The 15,960-nt window shown below is 48.6% G+C and overlaps 1 protein-coding gene and 1 long non-coding RNA gene across 3 annotated transcripts in view; one reads left to right on the top strand and one right to left on the bottom strand.

Moving 5' to 3' along the window:
• Nucleotides 1-366: 366 nt before the first annotated feature.
• Nucleotides 367-2,811, bottom strand: LOC131503114 (uncharacterized). Its single transcript, XR_009257332.1, has 2 exons — nucleotides 2,628-2,811; nucleotides 367-1,094 (listed from the first exon to the last, which is right to left on the bottom strand). It is a non-coding gene; the product is annotated as an uncharacterized LOC131503114 (long non-coding RNA).
• Nucleotides 2,812-6,184: 3,373 nt separating this feature from the next.
• ANOS1 (anosmin 1) overlaps nucleotides 6,185-15,960 on the top strand; it is a 186,871-nt gene continuing 177,095 nt past the window's right edge. Inside the window, exon 1 of one of the 2 annotated variants that reach the window (XM_058714525.1) lies at nucleotides 6,185-6,508. In XM_058714525.1, coding sequence (XP_058570508.1) covers nucleotides 6,185-6,508 — 324 coding nt within the window. The remainder of the gene's footprint in view (nucleotides 6,509-15,960) is intronic. The other variant, XM_058714524.1, reaches the window with a different exon arrangement.

The following is a 15,960-nucleotide window of genomic DNA, read 5'->3' as shown; positions in this document are numbered from 1 at the left end:
CTCCTGCATTTGACTGTTAAGTAGCACAAACTTCATGGCTATCTGTATGTTTTTCAATATCCACTGCTTATATATGAGATGATGTTAGAATTAGGCTAAAATCAGTCCATTGCCTGGTCACTGGGACAAGATTTCAGCTTTACTGGCTTTGAACATCCTTTGAAAACACTCTTTTCCAAACCCCATGGTTTCCAAACCACATGGTTCAGCAGGCACTATGCTCAGTAAGACAATAAAACCAGCAGAGGCCATTAAATGTGCTAAAGCTAAAAACTTCTGGTGGTAGGTGCTGGGAGGGAAAAAGCATTCACAGTTGAATATCACAGTCACCATACAATTGATCCTTGACGCATGAAAATGCACACATTTTATTTTTTAGTGGTTGTTTTAATTTTAGTAATGACTGAATAGGCTCTTCACATGCTTACATAACGGGTACCAAACCTAATATTACTTGATAGATTGATGGTGACTTTGGGGGAAAGGAGGGCTGAGGGAAGGCAGACAAACTCTGGTAAAGACATAGTAGCTTGAAATCATGTTATGTGATAATCCTTTTGTATATTTTGTCCCCAAATTTTAGAAGTCTCATTAAACTATTCTTCAACTGCACAAAACCAAAAGCAGTTTAGGTAATGAATAGAATTGGTACCTTGAAACCTGTATATGCAGTAACTGAATTTTCATAATCTTGCCCAAGAAGAAATGTGTCATATGCTAATAATTTATCCCCAGTGGGATATCTACATTGCACGATAATTAAAAAAAAAAAACCAAAAACAACATCACCCACAGATGATTGCAACTGAATGTGTCTTTTTCTGCAAAGCATAGTATATACAATGGCCCTACGCAAAAAGTTATTTTCATTTGCAAAAGGATGGAATTGGCCATCAGGGACCAGGGCAGCAAACAGTACCACAGAGGTTCAACCCATTCTTGCCTGAAATCGTATTACAAAAGATGGAAATCTGATATTTATCCATTCAGTTGTTAACGGCATCCCACGCTGCCCATGTTGCTATCTTTTCCTCTTCAGAGCTCTGGGTATCCCCTGGATCATGCAGTTCCGAGCTAAGCAGAAGGGGTAAAGTCTGGAGAAGAAGGAAAACACAGTTAAGGAAGAATCTAGAAGAGTCCTGTTACCAAAATTGTGAGGACTTAGCCTGCAAATGTAGATGTGAGAATGAGTCTAACAAGGCCTATTTCTCGGTTTTCTCACATTTTCCTTTCCAGAAGTCAATTGCAGTTTCTGAGACAAGGTGCATGTTATTACATCATCAATGAAGGCAATTAAACTCATATGTGAGTTCCCTTCCCTCACTTCATTGTCCCTTAGAACTTATAACCAATGATGGGGGGCCTCATAAATGGCATCAAATTGAAGTATTGGTCTTCCCCAATTTTAGAGTGAGTTATCTATTTGCTTTTCCAGGAGGGGCATATCAGAGAAAGATTATGCTTGTTTCCTTTATAGCTTACACCTATCAAGTGCAGCTGGAAAGCTTTTGAAAAGACAAGCTGCTAGTCTGAAAAAAATGAGTTTAACAGTATGTTGTTCCTCTGGAATGTACTGGAAAAAGTAGAGCCATGTGATTATTAAGAAAGAGATTTATATGTCCAATCCATATCAACATGTATACCTAAAAAAGTTACCTTAAAAAATAACAAAGCCGGGGCGTCTGGGTGGCGCAGTCGGTTAAGCGTCCGACTTCAGCCAGGTCACGATCTCACGGTCCGTGAGTTCGAGCCCCGCGTCGGGCTCTGGGCTGATGGCTCGGAGCTTGGAGCCTGTTTCCGATTCTGTGTCTCCCTCTCTCTCTGACCCTCCCCTGTTCATGCTCTGTCTCTCTCTGTCCCAAAAATAAATAAAAAACGTTGAAAAAAAATTAAAAAAAAAAAAAAACAAAGCCATAGATGTTATTGAAATCAAAGCTTCATGGGCACGTGGGTGGCTCAGTCGGTTAAGCATACAACTTCAGCTCAGGTTATAATCTCATGATTCGTGTGTTTGAGCCCCACATCAGGCTCTGTGCTGACAGCTTGGAGCCTGGAACCTGCTTTGGATTCTGTGTCCCCCTCTTTCTCTGCCCCTCCCTGACTCATACTCTTTGTCTCTCTCTCTCTCTCAAAAATGAATAGACATTAAGAAAAAAAAAAAAAAAAACAGTTGAGATTCCAGTGCCCTACCCTAGTGTTGGAGTATACGGTTAGCAAGCTTCCCAGGGGGTTCTGATTCTCTGTTAAAAAAAAAAAAAGGAAAAAAAAAAGAAGGAGAAGGAGAAGAAGAAGAAGAAGAAAGGAAGGAAGGAAGGGGTAAAGAAGAAGAAACTAATAACCTAAATAAATTGCAAGGAAGAGCATAGCTAACTTTTTGGAAACTGTGAATGAGGGGCTTGTTTGTGTGTTTCTTCTAGAACCTGACCAAGACGGGTCACACAGTTGGTTGCTGTTCACATAGATAGAAATAAAGAGTTAGTTAAGACCCTTTTCCACTGTCCTTGCTGGATGGATATTTTGTGAATATAAAGTCAAACCGAAGTCAATATAAGTTTCATTTATTCTCCAAATTCAGACTGGAGGGCTCAAGTTGAATTTGAGGAAAGACATGCTAAGTTCTTTCTTACCAATGTAGCTGGACGATTTTGACCCATCCATTTGTCGGTCATTCCTTCTATACAGTAATGGCTCTCCTCTCATGTAGTGGATCTTCATGAACGTACAGAGCTTAACCAGTCCTATCAAAAGTTAGACAGCTTGCTGGGGCATCTGGGTGGCTTCACTCGGTTAAGCATGCAACTTTTGAGCTTGGCTCAAGCCATGATCTCCCAGTTCACAAGTTCAAACCTCACATTGGGCTCTGATAGCACAGAGGCTGGTTGGGATTCTCTCTTTCCCTTTCTCTCTGCACCTCCCTTGTTTGCGAGCCGTCTCTCTCTCTCTCTCTCTCTCTCTCTCTCTCTCTCTCTCTCTCAAAATAAATAAACTTCCAAAAAAACGTTAGAGAGCTCCTACCAGCCAGTTGCAGGGTGAAATGCATAGTAAATTGAGCACATGTATGCAGAATAAAAAACGTTAGATTACAACTGTTATTCTGCCTTCACCAAAATGTTTTCCTTTTAAAAGTTACTTTAAACTAAAATTAAAATAAATAACATTAAAAAAGGCCAGAGCATAGCCACAGAAGATGTCTGTGATAAGTCTAAAACAAGAAAGCAATATAACCACAAGTATAATTTTAACATATGCATAAGGTGGCCTTATATGTTTAATCCTAAGCTTTCTGTTCAACCAACTAGATGTTCTCTGTTGTGGTTTATTATAAAATGCATTTATTCATGGACATGTATATGCTATGGAAACCATATAAGTAGCACACTTTAAAAAAAACAGTGATCCCTTTGAACATTTAAATGCTGTTTTTAAAAGCTCAGCATGCTTGTCCGTATTTCACTTTCTAGAATATAAATTTCATGATATGACGTGCAAAGTTATAAATCAAAGAAATAAGAAAATGTAGGCATGCATAATATTCTTGCCTCCACGGAGACCAGGTATTTGTTGAACTTTAAAAGTTAAATGCGCTGCCACAGCTTTTGGACATTTTTTTAGCAATTCCCAGAGAAAGCGATTTTGAGGACAATCCTGTATTCACACGTCACACCTCCATTCACTGCTGTGAGGCTGTATACACCTTCCAGTTTGGGGTCGCCAAGGTTAGCTTCTTCACTCTTGGTCAATCGTACGTGTTTAACATACTCGAGAAAGATTTCCATTCACATTTCTGAGCATCTTTTAAACAAACCATTGAGCTCATGCCTACATTTTTTAATGTTTCCTGCTCAAGGGTAGTATTGTCATGCTGAAACGTACACATAGGGCTGGCTGCACAACTCAAACCTTGTTTGAAATTAAAACCAAGATGGTGACAACATTAAACCAAGTGTGGCTCCTTCTACAGTGGGGCTCTGTACGGTTGTGCAGGGTGCACACCCACGAAGTCACTTCTTCCTACAGAAACTTTTGAATTCCCTGATTTTTAAACATGCATTGAGAGGGGCACCGGGGTGGCTCAGTCGACTAAGTGTCTGGCTCTTGATTTAGGCTCAGGTTATGATCTCGTGGTTCATGAGTTCAAGCCCTGCATCGGGCTTGACAGCATGGAGCCTGCTTGGGATTCTCTGTCTCTTTCTGTTTCTGTCCCCTCCCCTGCTCTGTCAAATAAATAAATAAACAAACAACATTTAAAAAAATCATTGAGAAACACACTAAGCAATGAATTGTATTGGTCTTGCTGACTTAACTATGTGAAGAAATATACACAGAAGATGCTGTACTTGAGGGGTGCCTGGGTGGCTCAGTCCATTAGGCATCTGACTTTTGATTTTGGCTCAGGTCATGATCTCATGGTTCTGAGTTGGAGCCCTGCATTGGGCTCACTGCTGTCAGCGCACAGCCCACTTTGGATCTTCTGTCCCTCCCTCTCCTCTCCTCCCCTGCTCTTTCTCTCTCAAAAGTGAAAAAAACATTAAAAAAAAAAGTGGGGGTGCCTGGGTGGCTCAGTCGGTTAAGCAGCCGACTTCGGCTCAGGTCATGATCTCGCGGTCCGTGAGTTCGAGCCCCGCGTCAGGCTCTGTGCTGACAGCTCAGAGCCTGGAGCCTGTTTCAGATTCTGTGTCTCCCTCTCTCTGACCCTCCCCCGTTTATGCTTTGTCTCTCTCTATCTCAAAAATAAATAAACGTTAAAAAAAATTTTTTTAAATAAAAAATAAAAAAAAAGTGATGTACTTGAAAAAGAACCATAGGTATAATAGGATAACTGTAGATGGTTGTCATTATAATTTAACAGGAAGAGCTCAGAATCACAGAGTGGAGAATGTGCAGAAGAATGGGGTAGGGGTGGGGAGGGAAGGTTGGATACTGGAAAGAGTCTAAGCTTTAGGTGAAGAGTAATCAGACTTTGTGGTGTATCTTTGGGCAGGCGGAGTGCCTCTAGATAGACCCTCTCTGTGCTTAGTTGGGAGCCGATGGAGGTCCTGGGGTTTAGAACGTGTGAGTGCCATTCTGTACAGCATGTGGAGCCGTCGGGGCACAGGAACGTCAGTCAGGTGGTCTGCACCTGAAAAGGGGTGTGCATGGCTCTTTTTGACTCAGTCCTGTTAAATAAATATCCCCATGCCTCAAGCACAGCCTGCAGGATCCCATCTCGGCCCTCTCTCGGGGCTTCTACAAGCCAGGAGACTGAGCGCTGTCCCTTCCCCATGGAGCTCAGGGAAGCATAAACTCTGTTCCAGGTACTGTCTTAGGGTTGCGCCCCCAGCTCTTTCTGTGGCACGGCCCTCTCTGGGGTCAGAGAACATGTGTGCTGAGAGAGCACGGGAAAAGATGGCAAGAAATAGTGGGGCTGCAGTTTCCTGCTACAAAGGCTGAACCAAGAGGCTTGGGACAGATACACGGGGAAGGGTTTGGGAAAGATTTCTGTTTGGAATCACCACACTGGGAGAGTAGCGCTTACCAGGAAAACAGACACCCAAGGAAACAGCGAGTGTGGGGCTGTTGTTTAACAAATGTCACTTGCTAGGGAAGGAAGAAGGGAGGAAGAAAGAAGGAATGGGGGAGGGAGGGAGAGGAAGGAAAATGTCACTGAAATGCCCGTTTCAGTTCTGTTACTTAGTTCTTTTCCACTATTTGGGACCAAAAAAAAAAAAAAAAAAAAAAGGAAATTCGAATATGCGAAAGTATGAGCGGAGTCTGGACCCGGGGTACAAACTGGAGAGGAAGCCTCCAAGTTCCAGGCGCTGCGTCCTTCCTTGGGCGGGTTGGACGCCCTTGGGGGTCCCCGGGCCCTCCTTTCCAAGAAGGCAGCTACATCGCAGGCCCGGGCTTGCTCACACCTGCGGTTTATCACCTGGACGGTGGGGGGCGGGGGGAGTGCGGACTGCCGGAGAGCCTGCGTGGGAGCCCGACCACCCAGAGCGGGGCGCACGGGGGAGACCGGGTCCGCGCCGCCCAGCCTCTGAGCTCGGGGGCTCGCTGCCCCTTAGACCAGCCCACGGCCCTCGGCCCGGCCCCCCTGTCACTCACTTTCCTCGCAGCCAATGGCGCGGCCGCCTGTCACCCTCACCCCGCCCCCCGAGGCCGAGCTGGGAGGAGGTTGGCGGGGAAGGCGCGGGGCTGGAGTTGAATGATTGAACTTTCCAGCGGAGTTGCGGCGGCCGCGAGGTGTCCCCGGCAGTGCGGCCCCGGCGCGGAGCTGGGAGCCTCGGCCAGCGCCCGGCGCCCGCGCCCCCGACCTGCAGCCATGGTGCCCGGGGCGCCCGGCGCGGCCCTGACCCTCTGCCTCTGGCTGGCGGCCTGCGGGGGCTGCCTGGCGGGCGGCCCCGGCGCCGCGGCCGCTCGGCGGCTGGACGAGTCCCTGTCGGCCGTGAGCGTCCAGCGCGCGCGCTGCTCGTCCAGGTGCCTCAGCTTGCAGATCACGCGCATGTCCGCCTTCTTCCAGCACTTCCAGGTACGGGAACCGCCGCGCTGGCGCCGCGGGCCGTGGCGGGGGGCGCGCGCGCCGCCTGCCTCCCGGCCTGGGCGCCCCAACTTGTGGCCGGGCTCGGCGCGCGGATCCCGCCGTCCCGATTCGGTGTGGCTTTCCAAGCGGGGCTGCCGAGCCCCCGTCCCCAGCCGCCTCCTCCGAAGGAACCCGAGACTGCAGCATCCTTGCCAGCTCTCGTTTCCCGGCGGAAAACGAGCGGCGCTGTCTGGGGAGGGGGCGAGCCGCCGTGCAGATTCCGAGGCTGCGTGTGCGCGCTTGTGAGTTTCCCCCGACTCCGCGCGCGGGGCTCCGGGCCAGTCCCGCAAAGTCCCGGGCGCGGCGGGGCCCTCGGTGCCGCCGGCGCTGGGAGGGAGGCCGGGAGGCGCGCCCAGCCGCGCCTGGGGACCCGCGCGGGCAGCCCAGCCCCGCAGGTGCCCGCGGGCCGACACTTTTGTCTCATCTGAGCGCCGCTTTCATCATCCGCGGGCCGGGAGCTCGCGCCCCCCCCCCCCCCCTCCGCCTTGGAGCCGCAGTCAGGGCGCTGGGGCCGAGTCGTCTGCTCCAGAATGTGTGGGTTGGGGCGGGGGGGTGGGGTGGGGGTGGTCGCCGTGCGCGCCCCAGTTTGGAGCTCCGGAGCTTCTCAGTCTTGCCAGCGGATAGTGTGCAGAGTAAGGGAAGCGATGCACGGGACACGGGACTTGGAGGGCCGGGTTTGGGTGCTCCGAGCAGAGCCCCGGGGTCGGTGACTCCCCCGGGCCCCGTACGACCTTCTGCTTGAGGATGGGAGAGCGTGCGTTTGGATGAGCGTGAACGTCGGAGGTTCAGAGAAGCGTGCCTTTGGCGCCTGTGGATTGCGGGGACCCTTGCGGGGAGCCACCGTAGCAAGGGTCCCCGCAGGTCTCGGCGTGGGAACCCGGGGTGCGGGGGACGCATCTGCGCGGCCGGCCGACTTTGCGGAGGCGCGTCCTGTTCCTGTTCCCAGCACACACACGAGTGCGCACGGTGTGAAATCATTCTCGCAGACGCCTTATTTCTCTCGTGTGCCGTTCTCTCCACGGCCTTCCCGCCTCTCTCCTTAGCGGCTCACCTGTTCCAAGCTTTACCTTCCTTCTTGCCTCAGGAAAGCTGTGGAGGCCAGAAGGAGACCCGGGATCTTTGCAAGATCAGCCCTCTGATCTTGGGAAATAAACTGGCCGCCCCTCCCACCTCCCACAGGGGGCTTTCCAAGGGGCCCCGGCTACTAAGCTGCGAGAGGAGGCGATTGTAATGACGGTAGAGTTTGGGACAAATCTCCATAGCCTTGGGGATGTCCCTCGTGGCCCGAGAGCTAATGGAACCTAGCGCCGGGTCGCACAGAACTAAGTTGGGATCCTCAGAGATCGCACCCGCTCGCGAAGCGTGCATGTGCGTGAGTGCGCATTCGTGCAACACGTAGTGGGTTTCCGAGGAACTGGCCGCCGCTGCGGTCCTCCCGTCTCTGTGGAGAAAGGGAAAGCCGCGTTCTCCTGTTCCGCGCTGACACGACGCGGACATCCTGGAGAGGGCTCCTCCCCGGCCACCTGGTTTCCAAACCGCCCTGCCCTGCCAGAGCCCCTCTCCTGACAAGATGCGATGTACACTACGGTTTAATCCGCCCCAGAAAACAAAACAGAGCAACCCATTCTTGGAGAGAAAGAGTATCTTTTCGTTCCTTCCTTCTTTCTTTCTAATTGAATTGTCAGTTGCTATAATTTATTTGTTTTACAGTTTAAGCGGCTAAAGAAGCAGTTTAGATCAAGCCAATTCCCGTGAAAGGCTTTTCTTGTGGTCTCCTGGCATGATTTCTCTTCACAAGAAAAACTGCTGACGGAACACACATTGCCAGACAATCCTGATTACATTTTAATTAGCTGGGGTGGGGTAAGCTGCAAATTACTCAGGACTTAATAGCTGCTGTTTCTGCAATCAATTGCCAAGCCATTCTTGGAGGTTTAACCCTAACCTGGTAATGCCTATCTGATTTACCTAAATTGCCCGGATTAAGCTTCCTTCAGATTTGAAAAGGCAGCACCTCACTCTCCTTATAAGCCCTGGAGCCTCCCTGTCCCTGCCCCCTTGTTAAATAATTGGGCGACGATGCAGGTCAGGCTGCTTCCAGCTCCTTCCAGGGCACGTGTTGTTTGTTAACAGGAAAGGCCAGGGCGAGAGGAGGCTTGTGGAACAGCTCCTTCCAGGTGCCCCTGCACTGCTGATTTTAGAGATGGAGGAGATCTGACTGTGGCATAAATGTGTCTGCATGTTTTGAATGCAGTCCTATCAATTGCTTTTTAATTTTTCAATTTGAGAAACCAGAAAAAGGTTCAGAGAAGCAACTCTGCAGGGCCAGCTGCAGTAAACATGTTCAGTGCCTTTTAAAGCACTATTCAGTTCTTACAAGGATGCTGGACAGTGGGCAGAGTCGGGGCTCAAAGCCCAAGTTTCTAAGTTGAAGACTCGCAAATCTTCCTGACAATCAAACTGCATCACAACAGAATGCACAGGCTGACTTTCTACCCCTCAAGTTTCCTTTCCCTGGTCAGCACCAGGAAGAGGTAAGACAGATGCGTTCTGATGGCAAACGGGCGGGCAGGCAGTCCGTGAATGCTTCCCCCTGGCTGGTCTCAAGAGCCCTACAGAGTTGAAGACCCCCTCAAGGGGAACAACACAGTGAGAAGGGGCACAGTCCATTCAAGGGAAGGAAAGGTGAGGCTACTGAGATCCACAGGCAGTAGGCGAAGGAGCCTGCAGAGGACTGGTCTACAGAACATAGTCACAAATATCCATTTCTCTTATTTATTTATATATTTTCAAGTTTATTTATTTTTGAGAGAGAGAAAGTTCACACAAGCTGGAGAGGGGCAGAGAGAGAGGGAGAGAGAACCCCAAGCAGGCTCTGCACTGTCAGCATGGAGCCCGACGAGGGGCTCAAAGTCACGAACCGTGAAACCACGACATGAGCTGCCAGGGCTGGGCTAGGAAGGACCCGGCCTCTGCACTCATGGTGTAGACAAAGACTTGGAGCGTCTGGGGGCACTGCCCTGGAGCAGCAGGCCCGCACAGGAGGCTGCAATTGAGTGGTCTCTGCCCCCAATTCCACACACTTTCCAGCCTCCTGTGAAAGTGACGAGGCTGTAGGGTCATGGGTAGATGGGGTGCACCTGGTCCCTTCGCTTCTGCGGTGCTGGTGGGCATCACCTGCCGGCCACGTAGCTATCACCCAGGCCCGGAAGCCCGCGGGACTCGGTGCTGATCCATGCAGGCGGGAATGGTGACTGGGGACTTCTGGAATTATCTGGCACAGCCCTTGGCTCCCTGTGCGGGGCACTGGGCACACTGCAGGTTTGCACATATCACGTACACGATGGCGTTACAATGCCCCCAACAGGGGTGGTTGGGAAGGGCCTCCTTGTCTGTAAACGTGAGATCTGGGCTGTGGGGTGTGGAGCAGACATGTGGGCTCTGGAGCCAGGCAGACCTGCTGTCCCATAGGCTTGGCCACTGGGCACGTGGGTGGTGTGGGCAGACCACCTCCTTGAACTTCCAGCCTCACGTGGGTCCCATGGGGGACAAGTAGCTGCTGGCAAGGCGGAGAGCATGGAACATGGTGGGGATAATGAAAGTGATGGCAGCAACGGAGCTGACACCAACGGGAGGATGAGTAAGTGCCAGAACCATCCGAAGAAGGTAGCTCCTTGGTTTTATTCTTTTTTGTTTTTAATTTTCTTTAATGTTTACGTTTGAGAGAGAGCGAGAGAGAGAGAATCCGAAGCAGGCTCCAGGTTCCGGGCTGTCAGCACACAGAACCTGATGCAGGGCTCCAACCCACAACTACGAGACCGTGACCTGAGCTGAAGTTGGATGCTCAACTGAATGAGCCACCCAGGCACCCCAGTTTTATTCTTATTTTTAGGATTTTATTGGATAGCTGGTTAAAGGTTTTTAGATTTTTAAAATTTATTTATTTGAGAGAGGCAGAGTGAGTGGGGCAGGGAGGCAGAGAGAGCGAGAGAGAGAGAGAGAGAGAGAATCCGAAGCAGGCTCCAGGTTCCGGGCTGTCAGCACACAGAACCTGATGCACGGCTCCAACCCACAACTACGAGACCGTGACCTGAGCTGAAGTTGGATGCTCAACTGAATGAGCCACCCAGGCACCCCAGTTTTATTCTTATTTTTAGGATTTTATTGGATAGTTGGTTAAAGGTTTTTAGATTTTTAAAATTTATTTATTTGAGAGAGGCAGAGTGAGTGGGGCAGGGAGGCAGAGAGAGCGAGAGAGAGAGAGAGAGAGAATCCGAAGCAGGCTCCAGGTTCCGGGCTGTCAGCACACAGAACCTGATGCACGGCTCCAACCCACAACTACGAGACCGTGACCTGAGCTGAAGTTGGATGCTCAACTGAATGAGCCACCCAGGCACCCCAGTTTTATTCTTATTTTTAGGATTTTATTGGATAGTTGGTTAAAGGTTTTTAGATTTTTAAAATTTATTTATTTGAGAGAGGCAGAGTGAGTGGGGCAGGGAGGCAGAGAGAGCGAGAGAGAGAGAGAGAGAGAATCCGAAGCAGGCTCCAGGTTCCGGGCTGTCAGCACACAGAACCTGATGCAGGGTTCCAACCCACAACTACGAGACCGTGACCTGAGCTGAAGTTGGATGCTCAACTGAATGAGCCACCCAGGCACCCCAGTTTTATTCTTATTTTTAGGATTTTATTGGATAGTTGGTTAAAGGTTTTTAGATTTTTAAAATTTATTTATTTGAGAGAGGCAGAGTGAGTGGGGCAGGGAGGCAGAGAGAGCGAGAGAGAGAGAGAGAGAGAGAATCCGAAGCAGGCTCCAGGTTCCGGGCTGTCAGCACACAGAACCTGATGCACGGCTCCAACCCACAACTACGAGACCGTGACCTGAGCTGAAGTTGGATGCTCAACTGAATGAGCCACCCAGGCACCCCAGTTTTATTCTTATTTTTAGGATTTTATTGGATAGTTGGTTAAAGGTTTTTAGATTTTTAAAATTTATTTATTTGAGAGAGGCAGAGTGAGTGGGGCAGGGAGGCAGAGAGAGCGAGAGAGAGAGAGAGAGAGAATCCGAAGCAGGCTCCAGGTTCCGGGCTGTCAGCACACAGAACCTGATGCAGGGTTCCAACCCACAACTACGAGACCGTGACCTGAGCTGAAGTTGGATGCTCAACTGAATGAGCCACCCAGGCACCCCAGTTTTATTCTTATTTTTAGGATTTTATTGGATAGTTGGTTAAAGGTTTTTAGATTTTTAAAATTTATTTATTTGAGAGAGGCAGAGTGAGTGGGGCAGGGAGGCAGAGAGAGCGAGAGAGAGAGAGAGAGAGAGAGAGAGAATCCCAAGCAGGCTCCACACTCTCCGTGCATGTGGAGCTCAAACTCATGAAACTGAGATCGTGACCTGAGCTGAAACCAAGAGTTGGACACTTAACCGACTGAGCCACCAGGCACCTTGATTAGTTGGTTAATTTACTTCAAGACTGACTACCAAATTTTTGGGACCCGGTGCAAAATGAAAACGTATGGGCCATTATTTCAAATATCAAGAAAAAAGAGTGTTGTTCAAGGAACTAAAATATAAAACACTTTTCCTTCCGTGGCTCTTTCAGTTTGTCATGGCGTTTCAAACTGGCTATTCAATGTCATTTGCAGTAAAGAAAAATTGAAAAGTTAAGTTAGTCCTTTGGATTTTAATCTTCATCTTTATATTCAGTGCCAGTGTTACGTGCAAATATCGGAGCATGTCACTTGTCTGCCAAATCAGCAGCATTTCACAATTTGTTGTTCCTGACTCATGCCTGGAGGGTGCCTTGAGATGGGCTAGAGGGACAAGGAGAAGCCAGACTCAGGAAGGAGGGAAAGGAGAAGAGAGAACCCCTCCCCCGCCAAGTGTGCAACATGGGGTGTGCCCAGTGGGCATTTCACAGGAGGATCTGCAGGATGTGTGTAGACCTTCCCAGGTACCTGGGGTCTGCCAGATGCGGACATGCTTACTCAGGTACTCTTGGTACCCTGTTCTGCAAGCTTCTAGACCAATGCATTGCACTTTGTTCTAGATGCTGTCCTCTGGGAGTTGGGCCAAGGGTCTCCTTCTCCTAGTGCTCCAACCACGGCAAATGGGCAACCCCCAAGTATACTGCAACCCCCTTGCTGGATGCAATAGATACCTGCACCTGGGATGGGCTTGCCCCTTGGGTGTCTTAGACTCTGGCTGGCCACCCCACCCACCAGTGTGGTACTTCCCGCGTGACATGAGGGCAGCCACACTGGATTCTGGGACACTTCAGTGCACGCATGCCCAACATCGACCCTCCTTGACCCTTGTCCGGGTCACGGCAGGGGACAGAGTGTGACAGTCATTTGGGGGCAAGGAGTTGGTGGGGGCAGAAGACTGGGTGCAGGGGACACGGGAGTGGGTAGCCAAGAACCTTTTCTGACAAGGTGAAGGAGCACTAGGAGGCAGGATCCTGCGTGATTTGAGGCTCCACGCCTCCAGGATGAGCTTCACTGTTGTGCCAGCCCATATGAAACACAAACTCAAGGATAAAATCATTGAAATTTTCAATATGGTGAGCACAGAGCATCAAACCCCAGACACTGGTCCCCTGAGCATGAGGCACGTGCATTGTTCATAGATCCGTGAAGCCGGCCCTGGTTTGGGCTTTTGTATTTCAAGGGTGCAGAACCCTTGGCGGGGCTTAAGCCCACTTGCCATGAGGATTCTTCACAGGGTTTTCCATAACGTTCCAGCGTATGATGCTGATCCGTATTCACTTGGGAATAACCTCTACCCTTGTTTCCTCAACTTCACTAAAATATTAAAGAAGAAAGGAGGGAAGATTGTGTCTGAAATAAGCTTTCTTGTGAGTCTCCTTTAACTTAAGAGTGACTCCCTCCCTTATGCAGTTGGGACATTCCGAGCAGACACCGCTCCTGCCTCCCCTGATTTTGCTTCGTTGTGGCAACCATGCAACTCAGCCTCAGGGCCTTAAAGATAGAGTCATTTCTTTCTCTGTATGACTTATTTCACTTAGCATAACACTCTCCAGTTCCATCCACGTTGCCACTCTTATGTGGATCCTGAGAAACTTAACAGAAGACCATGGGGGAGGGGAAGGAAAAAAAAAAAGAGCAGGAGACAGCCAAACCATAAGAGACTTAAAAAAACTGAGAATAAACTGGGGGTTGATGGGGAGTGGGAGGGAGGGGAGGGTGGGTGATGGGCATTGAGGTGGTCACCTGTTGGGATGAACACTGGGTGTTGTATGGAAACCAATTTGACAATAAATTTCATATTAAAAAAAAAAAAAGCAGTCATTTCACTAAGTACGAGGAGACCCGGAATCTGCTCTTTTCTGTGCCTGTATTTTCTCTGAGGAGGCTCAAGAGAACAGGACTTGAGGACAAATAGTAGGCCATGTGCAACGGAGGAAGGAAAAATGTGTTTATTTATTTCCTTTGCCAGAATTCGCCACTGCTCAGGGAAGGAGCACATCTTGTTGGAAGATAAGTAGCAGGTTGCTGGCAGGCATGGCCCAATGGGTCTAGAGTTTTATTAGTGGTAAGAGATTCTTGTTTAATGGGACATTATTCACCCTATAAAGTACCACAGATAGGCTTGCTTAGGTAGCTGATTAGAGAGATCAGAGGCTTCTCTTAGCAGTAATTGGAAGCTGTTTGTTTTGGCAAAAGAAAGAACTAAGCTAGTGATTAGCTCATTCTACTTAGAGGACCAGCCTCTCCTCCAAGAAAAAGTAAACAAACAATTATCACATCAAAAACCCTTAGGAGCCACAAATCAGCCTGAGGCTCACAGACTTTGCAGCACTATTTCTGTGGTGAATATACCCAGCCCTGGCGTGTTACTTGGCCCTGAGGTGATTTTTAAGTTCTAAGGCAGAATGGCCAGGCATTTGGAGAGGCCCCGGGAAGAAAGGGCATCCTCAGCTTTGGCCTTTGTATTTCCTGGTCTGGGTCCCTTGGATCTCTGGCTGTGTTTCTAAGAATTTCTGAATTTAACCAAACTAAACATTGGGCTAATCATGGCGGACGTTTGTGTTTTTAATTTGGTGTTTCTCCTTGAATGTGATTTAAAAGTCTCTCTTCTTGTGACTGTTATAGAGCATTTTAAACACATATTAAAGAACACTTATTGACTTGCTCATTTCTTTGTTCGCTGTATCATTAAAGAAGAAATACATACTTTCATATGTTTATATTGTATATATTCATATATATTTGTGCGTATAAACAGATGATATACTGTATGCATGTATGTGTGTTTGAAGGCCTAACTTAAAGAGTTAAAAGTTAATGTTGTCGCTGTGTTTCCACGTAAAAAACTTAATCATAAGTTAGGAGGTTATGATTTCTTTGAAATGGATTCACCAGATTCCATTGTGTAACCTGTTCTAGTGCGTTTCGGTGAATGGGTATAAAACCATATACCCATGGTTAGGAGCACCTGGGTGGGTCAGTTGGTTAAGTGTCCATCTTTGGCTGAGGTCATGATCTCACAGTTTGTGGGTTCAAGCCCCACGTCAGGCTCTGTGGTGACAGCTCAGAGCCTGGAACCTGTTTCAGATTCTGTGTCTTCCTCTCTCTCTGCCCCTCCCCTGCTCGTGTTCTGTCTCTGTCTTGCTCTCAAAAGTAAAATAAACATTAAAAAAACCCCAAAACACCCCATAGGGTTAGGTAGTTGGGGTGCCCGGCTGACTCAGTACATGGAGTGTGGGACTCTTGATCCTGGGGTTGTGAGTTCAAGCCCCACACTGGGTGTAGAGATTACTTAAAAAAATATTTTAAAAAACAAAGCAAAACTTTCCGGTTAGGGAGAGAAACTTATGAAAGTCAGCAGGCTCTGCTTATATTAATTCAGAAACGGACAGGTTTCTTTGCATAACTTGGCAATGCTCTGGAGAATTCTCCTCTCACACAATTTTGAGGGTGGGGGCTGGGGATGCATGTGATATCATCAGAATACATCTTATCTATGAAAAACAGGACAAGGAACACTGCAGATGCCCCACTGCAATGCCCTTGTGCGAATTACTGCAGAACTTATCTTTGGAAAGACTTGCCTGAGCGCACAGACCTTCAGAGTACCAGCGCTGTCTTGCACATTTCTACTTCACGTATTTGGGCTCCACGTTGTGAAAGTGTGCAGTCTATGTACATATGGCATTTATTAGGTATGACCTAGTTTTTCCTCTTTACATTAATCAAAGATACCCCTAACTCTTTCAAGCTTCAGATCAGCAGGAAGTCGCCCACACTACAGAGTTGGCTGATGAAGCCGTCTTCCTGACCTTTTACTAATCTGCGTACCATCATCTTAGGAAAATGTGTAATTTCTTTTGGATTCTCTGAAATATTGAAAATAGGTCATAGACACCTATTCCTTC

The sequence above is a fragment of the Neofelis nebulosa genome, chromosome X, assembly GCF_028018385.1.
Source record: "Neofelis nebulosa isolate mNeoNeb1 chromosome X, mNeoNeb1.pri, whole genome shotgun sequence".
Lineage (NCBI taxonomy): Eukaryota > Metazoa > Chordata > Mammalia > Carnivora > Felidae > Neofelis > Neofelis nebulosa.
Note: the sequence above shows the minus strand (reverse complement) of the source record. Positions and strands in the feature narration are given on the sequence as shown.